This window comes from Schistocerca gregaria, chromosome X (genome assembly GCF_023897955.1).
Source record: "Schistocerca gregaria isolate iqSchGreg1 chromosome X, iqSchGreg1.2, whole genome shotgun sequence".
Classification (NCBI taxonomy): Eukaryota; Metazoa; Arthropoda; class Insecta; order Orthoptera; family Acrididae; genus Schistocerca; species Schistocerca gregaria.
Genome location: NC_064931.1, coordinates 603,677,048 through 603,699,248, shown reverse-complemented (window position 1 = coordinate 603,699,248; position 22,201 = coordinate 603,677,048). Strand labels below are relative to the sequence as shown.

At 39.7% G+C, this 22,201-nt stretch overlaps 1 protein-coding gene across 14 annotated transcripts in view; it reads left to right on the top strand.

Annotated features, from left to right (window-relative positions):
- LOC126297783 (oxysterol-binding protein-related protein 11-like) overlaps nt 1–22,201 on the top strand; it is a 181,463-nt gene that overhangs the window by 41,578 nt on the left and 117,684 nt on the right. For 5 of the 14 annotated variants that reach the window (XM_049988973.1, XM_049988970.1, XM_049988966.1 and 2 more), the window contains 6 exons: nt 7,708–7,856; nt 8,047–8,102; nt 9,556–9,688; nt 12,784–12,993; nt 15,680–15,860; nt 20,229–20,601. In XM_049988973.1, the coding sequence (XP_049844930.1) occupies nt 8,086–8,102; nt 9,556–9,688; nt 12,784–12,993; nt 15,680–15,860; nt 20,229–20,601 (914 nt within the window). In that variant the 5' untranslated portion in view covers nt 7,708–7,856; nt 8,047–8,085. Of the gene's footprint in view, nt 1–7,707; nt 7,861–8,046; nt 8,103–9,555; nt 9,689–12,783; nt 12,994–15,679; nt 15,861–20,228; nt 20,602–22,201 lie in introns of all 14 variants that reach the window. The other 9 variants (XM_049988979.1, XM_049988971.1, XM_049988972.1 and 6 more) reach the window with 2 other exon arrangements.

The window sequence follows — 22,201 nt, the reverse complement described above, 5'->3', positions numbered from 1 at the left end:
ACTGCAATGGCAGCCAATCCTCTCAGGATTGTCCCATGTATCTTGATGAGTGGGCTGTGTAAGAGATCCAGGCAAAGGAAAAAGTGCCTTACCCGGTCACTTTCAAGTTATTGGCTAGTCGGAAACCCTGTGTTCTCCCGTCAGGTGCCTATAGTTCTGTTCTTGTTACCCCTCGTTCCATGAAGCACATTGCCGTGCAGACATGCAACCTCAAATTCAGCTCTGAGGTTATGAAATTGCCCTGTGTCAATGTCGCATCGCCATTTCCCTGTCCTGCTGTCCAGCTGTGCAACATGCTATCATACTGTCACCCCAAGGGGCGAAGCCACCAGGTACGCAATCGGTAGGCCGGAAAGGACAGGAGGAGTACTCCCATAAAGACTTCCTACGTCTCTCCAGCCAAACAACACCCGAGTCTTCTTCTAACCAGAAAGGCTCGAAGAAGTCCAACAAAGGTAAACAGTCTTCTCCTTTGCTGACTCGAAGATCTTCTTCGACAGTGTTGCCACGTGATACCTTGGTCCGGCCAGTCTCCGTGCCACCAGTGCGTACCACCAATCGTTTTTCAGCGTTGGGCTCCACAGACGGACAGCACAAGCAAGCCGATGCTTCTGTAGACCCCATGGAGCAGGATCGTCCTGCTTCTGCGCCCTGTAGCAGTGACTCTTCACAGGCTCTCACTCCGTCGCTGCTGAGGTGAAACCTCTACACCTGTTCCCCATCATGACTCCCCTCCAATGGGTCGTTTGTGGCCTTTGGTCCCACAAAGAGGATTTATGGCTGCTTTTAGCATCCTCATGTACTTTGCCTTCAGGAAACGAAATTGCTCCCTCGTGACCGTTTTGAGCTTTCACATTTCTTCCTGGTTTGTTTTGACCTTCCTCCTGAGGTCAGCATTCCATCTCATGGCAGCGTCAGGCTGCTCATATGGGATGACATTCATAGTCAACCCATCTCCCTGACTACTCATCTTCAAGCTGTTGCAGTTCGCCTTTTCTTCCCTACATGACTGTTTCCCTCTGTACTATTTATGTTCCTCCATCATTCGATGTCACCAGGGCAGACTTCCTTCAGCTTATTGATGAGCACCCTGCCCCATTCTGCTACTCGGTGACTTTAATGCACATAATCCCGTTTGGAGTTCTCCCAAAACCTGTCAGAGAGGTGCCCTCTTGGCTGATCTTGATCAACTCAACCTCTTGTGCCTTAACTCTGGAGCATCTACTTTCCTTTCTGACTCCTTGCACACCTAGTCCGATTTGGACCTATCCTTCTGTGCTGCCTAACTTGCCCATCATCTTGAGTGGTCTGTTCTTTCTGAGCCCTACTCGAGCGACCATTTCCCATGTGCTATCCGTTTGCTGACTCCTACCCCACTTCTGTATACACCCAAATAGCAGCTTAGTAAGGCTGACTGGTGGGTTCACTCCTCTTTGGTGACCTTAGAAGAACAAGATTTCTCCAGTTGTGATGACCAGGTAGAATACCTCACAAACATTATCCTTACTGCAGCAGACTCTCCATTCCTCGTACTTCCTCATTACCACTCGGAGTCCCTTGGTGGACTGAGGCGTGCCATGATGCAGTTTGCCCATGGAGACAGATCTTCACCTTGGCTCTTAAAAAGGCCTAGAATTATTTTAGATTTGACAAAATTTTAAGGAAGATTACACTCCAGATTTTTCATTCCAATCTTTGTTACATAAAATTTTAGGTAGGCATCACAGTTTTAGGAGTGTGAACACTACGAGGTGCATTCAAGTTCTAAGGCCTCCAATTTTTTTTCTCCGGACTGGAAAGAGATAGAAACATGTGCATTGTTTTAAAATGAGGCCGTGTTCATTGTCAATACATCCCAGAGATGGCAGCACCGTACGGCAGATGGAATTTTACCGCCAGCGGCAAGAATGAGAACTGTTTTAAATACTTAAAATGGCTACGTTTTCCTTACTTGAACAGCGTGCAATCATTTGTTTTCTGTATTTGCGTGGTGTGAAACCAATTGAAATTCATCGACAGTTGAAGGAGACGTGGTGATGGAGTTATGGATGTGTCGAAAGTGCATTCGTGGTTGCGACAGTTTAATGAAAGCAGAACATCGTGTGACAACAAACCGAAACAACCTCGGGCTCGCACAAGCCGTTCTTACGACATGATTGAGAAAGTGGAGAGAATTCTTTTTGGGGATCGCCGAATGACTTTTGAACAGATCGCCTCCAGAGTTGGCATTTCTGTGGGTTCTGTGCACACAATCCTGCATGACGACCTGAAAATGCGAAAAGTGTCATCCAGGTGGGTACCACGAATGCTGACGGACGACCACATGGCTGCCTGTGTGGCATGTTGCCAAGTAATGTTGACGCGCAACGACAGCATGAATGGGACTTTCTTTTTGTCGGTTGTGACAATGGATGAGGCGTGGATGCCATTTTTCAACCCAGAAACAAAGCGCCAGTCAGCTCAATGGAAGCACACAGATTCACCGCCACCAAAAAATTTCGGGTAACCACCAGTGCTGAAAAAATGATGGTGTCCATGTTCTGTGACAGCGAGGGCATAATCCTTATCCATTGTGTTCCAAAGGGCACTACAGTAACAGGTGAATGTTTTCAAAAACAAATTCCTTCCTGCACTGCAACAAAAACGTCTGGGAAGGGCTGCGCGTGTGCTGTTTCACCAAGACAATGCACCCACACATTGAGCTAACGTTACACAACAGTTTCTTCGTGATAACAACTTTGAAGTGATTCCTCATGCTCCCTACTCACCTGACTTGGCTCCTAGTGACTTTTGGCTTTTTCCAACAATGAAAGACACTCTCCGTGGCCGCGCATTCACCAGCCGTGCTGCTATTGCCTCAGCAATTTTCCAGTGGTCAAAACAGACTCCTAAAGAAGCCTTCGCCGCTGCCATGGAATCATGGCATCAGCGTTGTGAAAAATGTGTACGTCTGCAGGGCGATTATGTCGAGAAGTAATGCCAGTTTCATCGATTTCGGGTGAGTAGTTAATTAGAAAAAAAATTGGAGGCCTTAGAACTTGAAATCACCTCGTAATAACACAAAGCAAGAGGACTCCTTTGGCTGTTGGTCATGTTTCCCAACTGTGTCTTCAGAATTTGCCTTCGCATTGAATACACTGTGTTTACTGCAGAGCTCCATCTGAACCCGAAGACAATCAAACAGATGAGGCAGCTTCAGAGCAAAGAAAAAGTGCACTTCAAGCATTTGCAACAAATGTACCCAGGAGAGAAACTACCCAGTTAATAAAAGACAAAATGCTGTTCCTTCAGCAGCAGAGGATGCATATCGAGATGGAACCGTTGAAATCCTCTTCTTCTCCTCCCAGCAGGAAGGGTATATTGCCTTGGAGTATTCATGCCTATTCATCCAAAAGAATGAGATAGGGTAGCCCATCTGATAATAAGAATACTTTGGACTGAAGTAATAGGGGTCATGGGGTCATGAATAACAATGTGTTTCTGGTGATAAAGAGGAAGGATGAGACATTTGAAAAAGTGTCCCCTTTTTATATCCATAAGGATTAATACTCTGTAGGAAACACCCTGGAGTGAATGGTTAACCGTCCTCTGGTCTGTTTGTTAGAGACCAGGTAACTCCTTATTCACTCTCAGTGTGGATTCCAAAGATTTCAGTCCACTGTTGACAATCTGACCCTCCTGGAGGTGGCTATTCAGCAGGCTTTCCTCCGTAAACAACACTGTATTGACATATTCTTCAATATAAGTAAGGTGTACAATACTACTTGGAGCCACTGTGTTCTCACACAACTCCATCAATGGGGCTTATGTGACCACCTCCTCATCTTTTTACGGTCTTTCCTGTCTCAGCGGTATTTTAGGACCCGAGTTGGTGACATGCTGTCTGATCGATTTGAGCAGGAGTATGGTGTTCCTCAGGGCAGTGTTTTAAGTGTTACCCTTTCTGCCATAGCCATCAACAGTATCATGTCTACAGTCAGTTGCAACTTACAGTCCAGTGGGACTCCAGACTGTTGTGGTTACCACACCTACGAGACCCGAAAGCCAGAACCCTGAAGGCACTGATCACCATCAAGTGCCTTAGCCACAGACCTTGGGGGGCAGAGAGGCCATGTCTCCTGCAGTTTTATTGGGCTTTTGTGCGTTGGCAGCTGGAATATGGTTGCATGGTGTATGGGCCAGTGAGACCCTCTTACTTGCGGATCATTGACACTGTCCATCATAAGGGGATTCGGCTGGCTACAGGTGTTTATTGGACCAGTCCCATAGCTAGCATCTGTGCTGAGGCAGGGGAACCACCACTTACCATCCAGCACCAGCTCCTCATGGTGTGTCAGGCATGTATGTTCCTTGCAGCTCGAACTTCATCTGCACACCATACTGTTGCTAGTCCATCTCTGGAACACCTTTTTTCCAACCATCCACAAACCACGATGCCATTTGGGATCCATATGCAGCGTGTGCTGGAGTCTGTGTGGGGCCAGTATGATCCCAAATCCCGGGTTTTAACCCCCTCACCCCATGGTTACTGGAGAGGCCCAGAGTGATTTTAGATTTGGTGCAGTACAGGAGAGACAGCACTCCTGCTTCCATGTTTAATGTAATATTCTCTGATATTTTATCTGAATACCACAACCCTGTAGCTGTTTTTACAGATACAAAGTCACGTGTTGATGGGAAGACAAGTGGCTGGCAGTGACTGATAACAAGCTCCGTGTCATCAAACCTACAACTCGGCCGTGGAGTACTTCCTTCCAGCCAAGTTCGTGGGATGAGGTGGTTCTTACTCATCTTTGCATAGGCCACAGTCCTATGACACATTCTTAATCCGGCAAGACGACCCTCCAATGTGTGGTGCTTGTGGCGTTGAGATCACGGTGGACTGCATTTTGTTTTCCAGCCAGCCGACTGCTGTGGATTTGCCGTCTATTTTATGTAAAGATCAAACAAATGTGGTTAGGGTTTTAAAGTTTTGTGAATTGTCCAACATTTTTAACAAGATTTTAGGGAGATGATGATAATGTGTCAAAGGGTAGCTGGCTCACCTTAGATTTTTGTAAGTGGTCAGCCAGTCACATTTCCCTGCGATTTCCTGTTAGTTCTTCTGTGTTATGTTTTTTCTCTGTTTTAATTTCTTGATTAGCTCTCTTTTGTCCTAATTGGTTTTAGTGCATGTGAGAGTACATGTGATACAACGTGGTCATTGGGCGCCCATCAGATCCAAAAACACACACTCTCTCTCTCTCTCTCTCTCTCTCTCTCTCTCTCTCTCTCTCTCTCTCTCTCTGTCTGTCATCTGTCTGTCTGTAATTTATGTGCCACAAAGATTAAATCATATGCTTTCTGTATTTAACTTCACAAGAAATACTGGACTAAGAGGCATTCATAGACGTTATAATAAAACTTCCCCCACTATTTATCTTAGTGGGTGATTTCAATATACAAAATGTGCTATGGGTCTCATAATCTACTTGCCCTAGGGACAGAGTTGTTGAGAAGCCACAGGAGTTCTGAATCCATAGCACTCTCAACACCACCTACTTCAGTACTGTTGCTGAATTATCCTCAGTCATACACATTTCATTCTGATCTCCACATCTAGCATATTTTTCTCAGTGGGAAGTTACTGATGACCATCATTCCAGTAACACTTCTCTGTCTGGATTCATCTACCAGGCGGAATAGATGCTGAAATAATGCAGAACATTCTGGACTCCTCGCCATACCTGCAAAAGCTTTCAGAAATAGGTGTTATTCTGCGACATATTTGGGAACGTGGAAATTGAAGGAAATTAGCTAACTAGCAAGTATGGCAGCCAAAGAAGCATGCTGTTGCTTAATGGGCCACTCCCATACATGTTATCACTTTACTACTGAAATAGAGCACCATGGGGAAAAACTATGAGTAGAAATGGTGTGGCTGATAAAGGCGGCTACTTAGGTGTGGCAGATATCCTTCTGTCCATATAAATGGAGTGAATTTTTCCTCACTTATTTGGGGATTGGACACAGGCGGATGACCAATGGCTGGCTTCTTGAGAGACGGGGAGAGAGAGAGAGAGAGAGAGAGAGAGAGAGAGAGAGAGAGAGAGAGAGAGAGAGAGAGACACTTGCCTATAGTCTATGAAGGAATGGTTCCAGCAAAGAAACTTTCACTAGCAGAGCAGAATGAGTACTTTTATAAACCTCCATGACGGATGAAAACTATACTGGACAGTCCTTCAAACAGGATTTTTGGTCTTTCCAGTTTAATCCAGTTTCTGCTGTAGTATGAAAGTTTCATTCTGGAACTGCACTACAAGGTTGTGGAAGGTATAGTTTGCCTTATCATGGCTTCCAGTATTGTTTTTCTAGTGAGGTGCATGAGATAGCTTCACTTGAATTTAGAAAAAAATCATAGAGATGTGGACTTATTGTAGTTCTCTGTTAGGTCTTGAACTGTACTCATATAATTAATTTAAAGAGATCAACTTCAGTTGTCCTAACAATTATTCAAACCACATCTGGTTTCGGGGTAGTGAAATCCCATTGTATACACACAATGTGCAGTTGGGCTAGTCAGTGCAGGAGCACCAGATCACTGCATCTCGGCAAAATCTGTCGGCCGTTGGGCAGCTACACACACGAATGTCAACCATGTTGACCACGTTGGACAGTCATGGTTGGCACTCATACCATGCAGCTGTCAGACGGCAGACAGTTTCCGCCTAGATGCAATGATTTAGAATCACTGCACTGACTGGCCTGACCCCATATTATGCATCCCCAAATACAATATTTTTATTCACCTGAAGAAGGGATTTTAATATTCCGACATCAGTCATAGTTTGAATAATCATTAGTACAACCGAAGCAGATCTCTTTAAATTAATCATGCTTCTCAGTTGCGGATGTTCTACATACCAAATCATGTAATTATATAGTTCAAATAATAGAGCACTGAACATGAAATACAATGATCCAATTTTGATTTCTGATGCAGCACACAGTTTCAATGTTTTGGTGAGATTGTGTATACTCCATTACAAAGTAAATGTTTTGTTATCACTCCTGCTACAAGCTGTGCATGGAAATGGCAATGACTGATGGTACTTAGTTTTCTGATTTTCATTTTCCTCTTGTAGTATTTCTGAAGTGTTCTGTGACGATTGTGGATTGCTATAGTGACAGATTTTACTAGATTCCATCGAAGGAAATGGATTGTTGCCAATGTGGTTTGCACAGTTGAGACAGTAGTCACAAATGTCTTAGGGGTTTATATAGCAATTGTATACAAGATACAGTGGATACTTTATGGTGTGAAATTGCTTCAGTATCAGGTTTGGAATAATACCGTATATAAAACATAGGCAGAGTACTGGTGCTGTTATCTTGCTGGGGATTTCATGATGACACTTAAATTTTGAAAAATGTTACTTGGTTTTTGTTTGTGATGACCAGTAGAACATGATTAATGGCAAACATGATAATTATCGTAATCAAAATGGAGTATCATGTTTCCTGCTCTCTTCACAGCAATACTCGGTTGTGCTACATATGTTTTGACTGCAGACTGCTTTCATTTGTGTTACGGGGATTCTCAATAGCTTCATAAAGTGGATATAATGTTTAATAAATGCATATAGTGTTTTCATATCCTGAACGGAATAATAATGTTATGTATTATAGGTTAAAAGTTACTAATGCCATTGATCTCTTGGTGTACAGGAACCAAAATAATTCAGGTGAACAGTCTAAATATTTACAAGGAGAAGCCAATAGAAAAGCAGCAAACATTTTAGTCAAGAAGACCCTGATTGAAACTAGTGGAAGCTTTAAAAACATAAGGATATCACTTCTGCAACAGATCAGAAAAGGCAGGTGAGATACCTGCATGATCTCTCTCTCTCTCTCTCTCTCTCTCTCTCTCTCTCTCTCTCTCTCTCGTCTGTCTGTCAGAGAGAGAGAGAGAGAGAGAGAGAGAGAGAGAATGCATTAAAACAACTTTGTGCTGTCATGTAGTGAGCCAGTTTCTTCTTACCTTATGTGCTGTTCTGTTCCTTACAGGAAATGCCAAAGACTCCTGCGTGACTGTGCGTGTATACTATGGCTCACAATCAAAGGTAAACATTTTCAAAATGATAATTCTAAGTAACTTGGAAATTTTGGTGTTTCTTTAGATTTTTCTCTATTCTAATATTTGATCTAATTTTATTGAGAAGTCTAGATGCCTCACACACACAATCTACTGGATTTCTGCACTATTCACCTCTGGAAAATGGTATTTGGAAGGGAGTGAGAGATTCATTAGGGAAACCTGTTCTAGGACTGAATTAAAAATGGAAATAAAAATGATCTTAGCACATGTAGAAAGTTTATCCACAATTACAATTGTGTTTAATTTGTCACGTCAGTACACATTTTGACCTTATGTTCGTCTTCAGATAGCCTGTAGTAAGAAAAGTTATTACATAACTTCTCGGATATAGTAAAATATGTTGCAATACTAAAGAAACAAAATTTATAAATACAGTAATAACAGATGGAATATAGCTACCAGTTGTGAAATAAATATTTCACCTTATTGTGTATCTCCAACTTATAATCCATCCACAGATGTTGTCTAGTTTCTTATTACAAATGATTGATAATATGTGGTAAATACTGTTTAAAGCCATTAAATGTAACAGAAAGCCAGTTAGGTATGAGATGACTTAAAACGTCACATATGAAGAATTTATTTTTAATTACACCTTGAAAGAAGTTCTAAAGGAAAGTGTGATTAAAATCTTTTGTGTTGTAAAGTAGACTGAATATTTCTATTTCTTCTAGCAAATTTATTAGGTTTCCCTTCTGAAGTCTGGGGAGAAAGTGTAAGTTACCGTAATTACGTATTGCAATGTGATTTGATGTTCTTAAGTGCGACCCAGATATTAGCTTAACAGCCTTCATCTTTTCTGTGTGCTGTTTACACCTGATGACAAAATTCTTTTCAGTTTTCCTGTTGCATTATCACAATCTCAATATCTTAGTGTATAAATACCAGAGTTTTGATAAATTGCCAGCAGTTTTTTTCTTTATTGTGTCCACTTACCTTTTATAATATGTTTTTTGAGCAAAAAGAAATTTTTATACCATACTTCTTAAAACGGTTCAAAATTTTATCTTAAGTACACAACTAGTTTTGGCCAAACAGTTATCTTGTGGCAGGACTTCTCAGATTTGTCACATCATTTGCTTTAGCTAAAGAAACTATTTTCAGATGTGGGTAACTGTGCAGACAGGGGCACTTCATGGCCAAACTTTCACATGCAAATTCGATTGCAAAATCTTTGTCTGTACTAGTACTGTGACTAATACCTTTGCAGTTCTTGGGTGTGGATACTAACAAAATTTACAAGTAACCATGCAAATTAGTCGCACATTATTTTGAGTGTGAATAATAATGAATTAGAAGGGGCTTGAGTCCTCCTCCTCCTACTTACTACTACTACTACTACTACTACTACTACTGCTACTCCTATTGATCCTCTTGTTGTTACCATACTTCTTATTCCATCTTCTGTTTTGTTTCAGGTCAGAACTGACATCTGAGAAATTAAGACATCAGTATGAGGGCCAGTTGAATAAGTATACAAATGTTGTTAAAGGATGGCAGTATCGATGGTTTGTTTTGAATCCAGAAAGTGGCACACTGAATTATTATTTGGTACGAATTAATATCATATGAAACTATAGTGATCTGCACTTTCCTCATGTCCTTGTTAGACTGTAGCCGAACCTAAACACACTCCATGACATCGCTTGATTTTTACTACTCTGCCATTTCATTTGTATGAAAAGGCTCTTTCATGCTAGATGTTTGAAGAGTAGCAATGCACACATGGAACTTGAATGGTGTCGAATATATATGCAGAAGTGTAAAAATTAATAATGAGACATAAATGTCCTATTGCCTTTTTCTAAAAAGAGTCTGTCATAGATTATGAGAATAGTAGTCCAGAAGTAAATTGTGATGTCATTACTGAAGCTCATTGTTGGATTTGGATCTAGTTAACTATGCAGATACAATCCATTCCATGATTATCAAATTTTTAGTTCAATAGTGAGTCACATTTTGAAGAAAAGATACTGATACAGTAACTACAAATACACTGCTGTACCAGAAAGACATTTGGAAGACAGAGATGAAGGAAACCAATATGTTTTTCACTTTCAAACTGAACTGTGTGTTTTGAGAGTGATGGAGGAGTAAAAATTTTAACCAAAATCTGCCTGTTAAGAGCTCATACATAAAATATTGTGTAAAGCTCGGATCTGTCTGTGTATGTATGGATTGGTGTGTGTGTGCGTGCGTGCGTGCGTGCGTGCGTATATACCTATCCTTTTTTCTCCCTAAGGTAAGTCTTTCCGCTCCCGGGATTGGAATGACTCCTTACCCTCTCCCTTAAAACCCACATCCTTTCATCTTTCCTTTTCCTTCCCTCTTTCCTGACGAAGCAGCCGCCGGTTGCAAAAGCTCGAAATTCTGTGTGTGTGTTTGTGTGTTTTATTCATTGTGCCTATCTACCGGCGCTTTCCCGCTTGGTAAGTCTTGGAATCTTTGCTTTTAATATAAAGTATATTTTTTGTGGCACACAATTTAGGGAAAATACACAATGTATCATGACACGTGCACGAGTCTTGACACAGTCAACACAAAAAACACATTTAAATTTTACATCATGTTTCTGGAACCAACAAGGGAATGGTCCAATCCAGCGTGTCAAAACTTACCATGAAATTTTTCATGCAGGTAGAATTCATCGAAAGAAGTGCACTGTCAATATGTTTGCTGCTAAGGCACATGGCAAGTATTTCAAAGAAATTAAAATTTCTCATTTTTTCCACATGAAGAACTGCTTATAACAGCACTTTCTACAGCCCTTCCTGTGTAGCACTCAAATCGGCGAATAAGCAGATGTAGCTGCCAAGATGATGTAGCGCCACATAGTGTTAAGTCCAAGGTGCATGCTTGCGATTTTTAGTACTTATTCCATGCCAAGAATGCCTTACTTCATTAATTTTTTGAATAACTTGCAGTTCATTTAGACAGATAAACTGTTTCAGATGTAATTGTTACAAAGGTGACTACAAGAGCAGAAAGAAGAAAGGCAGTCCATGATGTTACCTTACGGATGACTTCCATCAGTCAGGACTTTAATTTGTTGACATTAAATATTTTATAACAATTCCTGTAGCACAGTTCTGATGATAAATTTTGAATATGTATATTTCACTAACAATGAAGCATTTCATTGTTTATTCCCTGTACTTGTCACAAAAATAGATAGTGCCTATTGGATGACAAAAAACAATCATTTTTCTTACATCAGCCACACCTGATAAAAGAAGGCTTAATGCATTCAGGTGCTTTAAAGAAATTACCAGTTTTATTTACACTAAACTGGAATGTGGTAAGAAAAGGTGGTGGCTGTTGTTCTGCATATTGTGCTGCGTACCAGGCATACTTGATCAAATTTGTAAAATGTGGTTATGCAAACTGACAATGCAGAAATGACTGAAGTTTAGCAATACTGTTCTGCTGATAAACCTGAAATGAAAAAGGGCTTTCAGAAATTATGTTATTCTACAGATATCTGAAAAATGATTTACACTGCTTGAAAACATATTTTATCAAGTGGGTGAATCACAAAATTAATTTTGAGTGGAATCTGAATTACATTAACAGTCGTTTTGTAGTCCTCCTAAAGACCCAGTCTTGTAGATCTCTCCTTGAGTGGTTAGCTCATGCATCTTTTTGTTTCGTAATCATCAGCCACATCCAACAGCGGACCCACACTGAATTTATTTTTCACTTAGGTAGGCGAATAGCCTTTGGATTTATTTTTAATTGTATTTTACTAATTAATTATTGCTGAGAAAGTCATTATTCAGAAGTGACAATAGTGACAGAAGCAATGATACTTAGGGATTAAAAATACAAATAACTTGAACTGGAATGATCACCATATAATTTTGTGGGGAAGCAAACCAAAGACTGCAATTTACTGGCAGAACATTTAGAAAATGCAGCAGGTCAACTAATGACACTGTTTACACCACACCTGTCTGCCCTCTTTTGGAGTAATGCTGTGCAATGTGGGATCTGCATCTGATGGGACTGACGGAGGACATCAAAAGGGTTCAAAGAAGGACAGCTCATTTTGTATTATTGTGAAACAGGGGAGAGAGTGCCATGATCATGACACATGAATTAGTGTGGCAGTCATTGAAATAAAGGCATTTTTCATTGCAACATGATCTTCTCGTGAAATTACAATCACTAACTTTCTCCTCCAATTGCGAAAATATTCTCTTAGCACCCACCTATTTAGGGGGAAATGACCACCAGGATCAATCAAGGGAAATAAAAGCTCACACAAAACAATTTAAGTGCTTGCTTTTCCAGCGAGCTGTTCAAAGAGTGGAACAGTAGAGAAATAGCTCAAAGGTGGTTTGATGAACCCTCTGCCAGATAATTAATTGTGAATGGCAAAGGAATCACATAGATGTAGATATAGTAAATGAAGAAAAACTGTATTAATGGTGAATGTGTTGAATATGTTGTGTTTATCTTTCCTTGTCATTATTGAAAATCTAAGATTCAATTTCCTTTCTGTGTTGTACGTCTGAAACTTGAAATTCCAGGTTACTGGTTTGAGAAGAAATTATGTACCTTACATGTTATTTGATGTATTTGTAATTCATAGAATATGACATTTGAGTGGAAATATTAAGTGTTGCATTAAATTTTTTACCTAGAATGAAACTGAAAAAAGACAGAGACCAAGGGGCTCAGTTCACCTCGCTGCAGCTGTTATATCACCAAGTGATGAAGACAGTAACACTTTCACTGTCAATTCAGCTAGTGGTGAAATGTTCAAGCTGAGGGCAGCAGATGCAAGATCACGGCAAGAATGGGTTAATAGGATACGTGCTGTAGCTGAAATGCATACAATGGCTATAGCTCAGGTACATCAGCTTTAAATTTGTTGTTGCTCTTGTTTGTGTGGTGCTTTTATTGAATAGCTTTGTCTTTGGGATTCCTATCTGTTAAATATGTTGGCATTAATATTGGTAACAAGTTTTTTCCCCACTGCAAAGCTGTTTGTTGTTTTTTAACATTAAGTGATTGAGTTGCTCCACGCTGGTGCACAAAACTTAATGATGAAAGTAAAGACAAAAGTAACAGTGATGTGTCATTGCCAAGTTATATAGCTCAATGGAACTTGGACCATAAATAGAAAGAACTGCTACAGTATAGTACAGAAGGTAACTGAAAGGAATATGCAGTGAGACAAATGGAAATAATCGGTAAGGAGTTCTCATGGTAGGGCATTCCATTCATGTGACAGTGCGGTTGACAACTGCTGGTTGGTTATTAGTGCATGTAGATGTGCTCCAATACATTTCAACATATCACACACATGCTCAATGGGATTTCAGTTGGTGAGAATGGGCAGGTCAGTCGATTTGTTGAGTATCGTCTCATTCCAAGAGCTGCTCCACGTGCACTGTTTGATGAGGTCGTACATTGTCACTCATAAAAATCAAGTCGGGGTTGTATGCACCCTTGAAAAGACACACATGGGGAAGGAGTACATCATCAGAATAACATTGACTGATGAGTGTATCATGTTTAAAGGTTTGGAGGTTAGTACACCTCTGCAACATTATGCCTCCACACATTAAAAGATGTGGACCACCAAAATGGTCGTGTTAGACCATATTCCTGGATGCATTACATGTTCCCACCTCTTACCATATGATGCTATATCCAGCATAGTTGAACACCATTTTGGTGTTCCAGCATTTATGATATGGGGAGGCATTATGTTGCATGGGCTTACTGACCTCCAAATCTTTGAAAATAGTACACTCATTGAAGTACATTGTGACACTGTACTCCTTCCACATGTGCAACTTTTGAGGGGTGCTTTTGATCCTGACTCCATTTTTATGGATGACAGTGCATGACTACTTTGAACAGTGCAAGAGGAGGAGCTCTTGGAATGAGAGAATATTTGGTGAATGGATTGTCCTGCGCGTTCCCCTGGCTTAAAGCATATGAAGGATGTGTTGGGAGACATATTGCAGCATGTCCACTTGCACCAGTGACCATCTAGCAGTTGTCAGTTGCACTGGTGGAGGAATTGAATGTTACCAACCTTGTTTCCAGCATGGGAGCATGTTGCAGAGCATGCATTGCCATTCGTAGCGATCACACAACCTATTAATAACCATGTCCTGCCTTTTGTAATGTCCAGGGGACATCATGAATCACAGCGACTACAGTGTTTTATTGTCTTTGACTGAAAGTTTCATTTCTGTTTCACCTTATTGTATACTTCTTTTAGTTCTCTTCTGTGCTAAATTTTAGGAGTTCTTTCTATCTATGGTCCAAGTTTCATCAAGCTATATTACTTGGTTGTGACAAATCATGCGGAAGTTGCATTCATCCTTAATTTCTGCACACCACTACAGTAGTAGTATGTGGGCAATGGTAAAATAAAAAAAAGTAACTTGTAAATAAGTTGAAAGTTGAGTTGAAGAGAGTTCATGGGAATTGCTGATTAAATGAATTTAAATGTGGTACATAGCACGAAAACATGTAGATTTGAAACATTATAAATGCCAAGTTTAGATTTCTTTTAAAGAAATATTTGATAAAAATTATGTTATTAAGATAGAGTACCATTGAATTAAGAGTAATGATATTGTTGACATATTACATGTGTCACGTAATAACTTGAATGAAATGCTACATTTGGAGCAGTTGAGTATAATGGATGCTGCATTTGTTGACTTGTGTGCACACATGCTCAAGAGAAGGCCATTTTAAAATCATGTTGAGCATAATTCTAAAGCATTTGGTATCTTCTGTGATTGAAGACAAAATGTAGATCTCTGCTACACCCTGAGATTCAATTGCCTTCAAAACAAGGAGTTAGCAATTGTGAAAGTGCACAATAAATAAATAAAATATTTGATTGGTGAGAAAAGTGAAGGCAACCTATTTGTGTAATGTCCTTTTAATTGACTGCGAATAATGGTAAAACAGAGGCTCTTATTTCAGAGCATTATGGACTGCCTAAGTGATTGGTTGAAGCAGAAATGACAAAGATTAGCACCATGACCATGTGTCAGCTTTCACTGCAACCACTATGACAGTAAAAGTGCAGTAGTTTGGATTTTAAATAGTTCGCCCTCACCCAGTACACCAGATTTGTTTCTATGTGACTATTTTCTGTTTCCTTCTAAAAAAAGTTCTTTGTGGACATACATTTTTGGTCTGCAAAGGGACCAGTTTTGCTGTAAACGAGCACTTGCAATCAACCTGCCCAACATTCATTTTCTTGTAAATGAAGTGCTAATTTAGTATAAATTGATGTAATTTAGAACACAGCCTTTAATTTTGTCACCTGGAAGAAGCAGTTTTGCAGTTATGAGCAATTGCTCGTACTGAAAACTGCAAATGTTTCCCATTGTTATTATTCATACCATTTGTGCAGCTCTGTGATGAGAGGTATTTGGCATACGTATAAAACTTAACAGTTGATTATACATTTTCATGAGAGTTTTTAAAGCCTCATTATGACATCTTGGCAAATTATAGCTGTGTTGTTATTTGTAGACACATTTTGTTTTTGTGGCACAGAGTAATCCACCATTACCACCACGGGAGCACATTTCCCTTGTACATGCTCCAGCACCTGTTTCTCAAGTGCAGTACTCTCTAGAGCTGCTTGATGCATTTGCTACAGTGCGTGATCACATACATCGTGCTGAACAGTCTTGTCAGCTTATGAGCCAGGAAATTGAGGAGCTACCAGCTTCAGGTAGGTACCTTGAAGGAAAAATGTATGAGCTTCAATCCTTTTTTTTTTTTTTTTTTTTTTTTTTTTTTTTTTTTTTTTTTTTTTTCCCCCCCGGACAGTATAGTTGGTTTTTTGGTCCACCAATCAATAGCCACCATTCTGTTACAAATCTGACATTTTCATGAACTTACACACAATGACTGTCAAATATAAGTTATTATCAAATTGTACATCACCTTTTTTTACATTTGGTTTTGAAACCCTCTTTGATTATTCGGATATCCAGACAATAAAATGATACCAAGATGCAATTCCATGATTGAGATCAAAATTGGGCAGAGGCAGGCTACTCACTGTTGATGTCGGTGTTCTTGATTACATTAAACTATGTATCATGATGAGGTTCCTGGCCTTTCAAGGCATTGCTCTACCATTAGCCATTCAAATTTGTGTACAGGGTGAAGCGAAATTCGCGCACTTGGGTTTCACAGTGCGGTTCCTCACATGCCAGTGACAAAAACATGTCTCTCACAAAATTTCTTCTGGTGAGTACATCCGGCAGAAACATGACATTAAAGAATGGCCATCTGGCAACACTGTAACCACTTGTATGTTAACTACCTGTGCGAGCTCATATTGGTTGTGCTGTACAGTTGGTGCAGTGGATAGTTTTGGGTTAGCATGAAGGAGGTCGAGGGTTTGATCCTAGGTTAAGGTACATGTTTTTTATTTGGTAAATGTAGTCCAGGTGGTACAGTATCTGGCATCTTGATTGTCAACAGCGATTGCAGCAGGTCCTCTAGATAACATTTGCACTTACATACTACAGTTGTAGAAATGGAAGATTGGTTAGCTTTGAAAGAACCCCTTTCAATGTCGTGGCGTGAATTTATTCACACTGCTTCATCTACTAGAAGCGAAACCTGTTTTTCTTGTACCCTTCTCCAATGGTCCCATAGATTAGTACCAATTATTATTCTTGCCTCCTTGAGGTCCATTACATTTTGTTAGGGACAGTAGGACTAGTAACATGCTTTGAAAATAATGTCCAAAGTTGGTTACTATTTGTTTGTGTTCACCATGGTCCCATTAATTGTGCCTTTCACCGAGCGAGGTGGTGCAGTGGTTAGCACACTGGACTCGCATTCGGAAGGACGACGGTTCAATCCCACGTCCAGCCATCCTGATTTAGGTTTTCCGTGGTTTCCCTAAATCGCTTGAGGCAAACGCTGGGATGGTTCCTTTGAAAGGGCATGGCCGACTTCCTTCCCCGTCCTTCCCTAATCCGATGAGACCGATGACCTCACTGTGTGGTCTCCTTCCCCGTAAACAACAACAACAACAACAATTGTGCCTTTCAACATTGAGTCTGGTAACCGTTTGCTGTTCAGTGTGTATGTCAATACATTATTATTATTATTATTATTATTATTATTATTATTATTATCATTATCATAATCAACAGGATTGTGGAAACATCACATCTGTTACCATTAGGGAAACAGTGTAATTCAAAAATGAACATTTCACAATTAGCGGTGTCGGGATGAATCGTGCAGAACAATATCTGTCAAAGGGACAATGCATGTTAGGTGCAACAGTGTGCAGGACTGACAACGTGTTTGTGCTGCATGTGCTATCCACCAGACAGGGAGTGGTTGCGAGTGGAGTAAAGTGCCTGTGACAGACTGTAATTTACATGTGTACATGTATCAAATTTTCTCATTGTAGACCTCTAAACCAGCGCGACAGACATATGGCATGCACAAATGATGAATATATGGATATGTTCCTGTTCCTTGGTGCATCTGATAACTGGACTGGTGTTCCAACTCACAAATATGCTGTTAGATATCCTCGTCGATGCCATCCAGATAAAGATGTGTTTCGTCGTCTGGAGCTGCACTTTCGGAAGTTAGGCTCTCTTCTTCCACAATCATGTGTCAGAGGTCTTCCCTCCCCCCCCCCCCCCCCCCCCCCCCCACACACACACACACACACACACCATACTCCAGCTACTGAGGAAGCTGTTCTGGAGGTCATACACCAAGAACCTCGGCGAAGTACACATAGTGTAGCAAGACAGCTGCATGTCTCGCAATGCAAGGTCGTTAACATGCTGCACTACCATGGGCTTCACCCCTATCGTTATGCTTTGATGCAACACCTGCATTCTGCAGATCGCCATCAGCGGATGCAATTCTGTGAATGGTTCCAACAACAAGAATTGGTAGCACATGTTCATGGTGCTCTTGTTACTGTGGATGCAGGTTTGCTGTGAAGGGTCAAGAGCTGTGAGATCTGATGGGTTGTTGTGCAATGTTTGGACATGCAGGGTGGTCACTTTGAGCATCTGTTGTTTTGAGGACAACGTATTCTTTGTGAAGGTCATACAGTCATTAATATGGATATTATTATTGTCACTGGTTGCTAATGTGCTACATCTGAGTGCTCATAGTACATGTAGTAGAAATGACAAGTACATGTTGTGTTATTGCACGGTGCTATCATCTTTAGTATCTCGAAACTGATAATGTTTATTTAATTATTCTGTCCTATGACATGTCATTTGTTTCAACTGCCTGTTTCTTACCTGTCTACGCATGTATTTATAATGTTCAGCATTACAAAATGTTGTAAATTTAGGATACATTTGAAATAAGAAACGGTGTATATTACAGTTTGATACTTCAGAATGAAATTAGCAAATACAAAAAATATCCCAACCCAGGATCGAACCCTCGACCTCTTGCATGCTAACCCAAAACTCGATGCACTGCACCAACTGTACAGCAGAACTAGTGTGAGGTGACAGGGTTAGTTGCTATAAATATGGTTACAGTGTTGCCAGATTGCCACTCTTTAACGTCATTTTTCTGCCGGATGAACTTGCCAGACGAAATTTTGTGACAGACTTTTTTTATCGCTGGCATGTGAAGAGTCACGCTGTGAAGCCCGAGTGTACAACTTTTGCTCCACCCTGTATGCAAACTGAAATTGTCAGTCTGTCACAATTCCTCCCATTATTGTTAATAATGCACACCTATCTTTCTTAGAAGAAAGATGAAGGAGGGGATAACAGATGAATCACAATCTAAGCAACTGGGTTCTCTATTTTTATTGATTAAACTATTTGTTTGTTATTTGTAAAATATATTTTAATCCTTTTTTAGTGTTCCATAGTTTTTGAATGTTATTGTCACAGTTAACTTCTTTGTGAGGAAAATGTTTTAGTGTATAAGTGTATATTTGCTTATTTACTGGGGAATGCATTACATTTAAAATAAGCATCAATTCAAGTTCTTATATTCTGCACTTCTGTGTTGGTTTTGAAAGTGGGCAATCATTGTGGAAAATATTGAAGGAAAGACAAAACAAGACACTTACAGAACAAGCAAATTGTCCACTTCTTGATAAGCTATATCTGCTTCATATGTTTAATACTTAATTGTGAGCTACACACTCTGAATGGTCCTATCATTTGCCAAACTATTTCCTATTGTTTCAAAGTTTTCTTATGTTTTTTATATTCCTGCCAAGTAATCTGAATTTTGTTTTGCCTTGTATATCTGCCTCTCGTAATATATTTTTTCTTCTGGTAAGAGGAGGCCATACATGATGGTTTCAAACTTTGTATGCCTTTAGTAGGCCATTAAAACAACATATTGTGCAAGTAGTAAGGTGCACTACTCTGGCAATTCTGAGAAAATGCAAGAGAAGTTTTACACATCTGTTACGTCACTGACATCTCTGTGCGAAGGTGCCAGTCATAAGAAGTTGTTGTGGTCAAGTGGTTAACTTGGAAAGCCCAAGTCAAACCTCGATAGATAATTATGCGAATGATGTTATTCACATTCAGTAATATAGTAGGTCACAATTTGCCAGACCACAAGAGTAATGTAGAATTACTCATCTGATGTGCTCTACACATCACACATTGCAGGATGGCATTTGTCTTACAGACATGGAAAACGTAAATTGAAACTTCATGCAAATAGTTCTTGCAAATACAAGTTGTTGGTTTTTTTCCCCAAAATGTCATACATATAAATGAAATAATGTGACCAGTGATGATAAAAAAAAATTGATTAAAAAAGTTAGTGGTAGCAGGACTCGAACCACAGACTCCTCAGCACACAATGACTTCTTATGACTGGCACCTTCACGCAGATACATCAGTTACATAGTAGACATGTAAGACTTCTCTTGTGATTTTCTCAGAATTGCCAGAGTAGTGCACCTTACTATTTGCACATTGTTTTTTTAATGGCCCACTAATGGTGTACAAAGTTTGAAGTAAATGCGTGATCCCAATGTCGTGGCCTCCCCTTGTGAGTAATACTTTGACACAATACATATCTTATGTGAAAACTTTGTTGGTTTTGACAGGGGCCCTGAGACACAATGATGAAATGTTATTACTCCTGAAAGCGACAAGTGTAGCAACAGTGAACTGCTTACGTCAGTGCCTTTCAATTCTGGAGCAGCAGCAGGCTGCTGCTTCCATTGCAGCCAATAACTCAAAGAGGCATCCACCTCCAAATCGACCAAACAATTCTCATTTTGTGTCGTATGCAGAAATCAGCACAAACAAAATAACAGTGCCAGGTGCAAATAGTGGTGCCTTAACATCAGTCTCTACAACTTCATTGGAAAGCAATACCAGCAGGTCTGGTACAAGTGCTTCATCTCTGCCAGACTGTGTACCATATAGACAGACGGGCTTCATATCATACCTGGAAGCACCAGATGAGAAGGAAGGGTATATTATCATTAACATTTTTATGGTCTTAAATCAGACACATTTTTTAGCTCTTAATGCGCATTGATTTCTTTTCTGCAGTGCTGAGCTCTCAAACATTAATTTCAAAATTTTCTTCATTTAGGAATATTGACAGATGATGATGTTTACAAATGTAGAATTTCTCCTCAGCTGGACATTTACATACTGTATTTAAAAATTAATTGTTGGCAAAAATATGTTTTCCAGTTCATTGTAATTTTTTTAGTATTTGAATGTTTTTTATGTAAGAAATGGTTGGTAATTATGGGAAATGTTGGTAGTTTTGTGCCAATAATTGGCTCAATCAAACAGTTGTAAGAAATGTAGCATAATGTCATTCTATTTCGTAATTTTTGTGTGAGGCCTGTAAATTGTGTGCAGAACAGCAAATACAACTCGTGAAGGATTTGTAAATGTTCTCTCTGTCTCAGTCTCATATGAGTCTTGTAATAGGTGCTATCCAAGTATGTTGATGCTTCAGTAGGCCTATCACTCGTATACATTAACCTGCATTCAGTCAAGCAAGATAATTTTAGTGTTGACATTGTACATAATTGATTGAAGAACAACAAAAAGCTTCATTGTTCGTGATCCATAAAATAAACTCTTGCTGCAGATCTTATTGTAAGGAATGTGTTACTACCATTGCCTTAAAGTGCCTGTTAAATAGACTTTTTAACAGCCAGATAACATTGTTTGTTATGCCATACTAGTTCCATCTGTGTTACCAAACAATGTATGCAATGTTCGTATGTGTAGTGCAGGGAAGTGCACTGGCAAATGAAATACAAAGCTTCTTGGCAGATTAAAACTGTGCCACCAGTACATCACCTCGTACCTTACAAACTCCACAGAGGTTCTCATATGTATCTCGCAGTATGACTGAGTTCTAAGGGTGTACAGTTAATGATTGACATTGGAAACAATACATAAGATTTAGACCACTATAGCCAAAACTTCAGGCTGTTGAATCCTGTTTTATGTTGTGAGATACAACTGGCATATTGAAAGTGAGAATTAAGTTATGTCAAATTCACATTAAAATTCTTTCCCGTTCATGTTTAGTTGTTTTGTGTCTGACAGGCACGCCTGTGAACTGATGATTACTAATGCCCCAGAATGTGTCCTATCAACCAATACTTTCCTTTAGTCAAGTTGTGCCATAAATTTCTCTTCTCCTTAAGCCATACTAATGCCCCAGAATGTGTCCTATCAACCAATACTTTCCTTTAGTCAAGTTGTGCCATAAATTTCTCTTCTCCTTAAGCCAATTGTCTACCTCTTCATTAGTTATCCAGTCTACCCATTTAGTCTTCAGCATTCTCTTGTAGTGCCACATTTCATAAGCTTCTACTCTCTTCTTGCCTGACTTGTTTATTGATCAAATTTTACTTCCACACAATTCTTCACTGCATACCTTCTGAAAAGATTTCCTAACATTTCAATTTATGTTTAATATTAACAAATTACTCTTTTTCACAAAAGTTTTTCTTGCTATTTTGTATGTTTCATTTTATATCTTCTTTACTTTGGCCATTGTCAGTTATTGTGCTGTCTAAATAACAAAACTCACCTACTT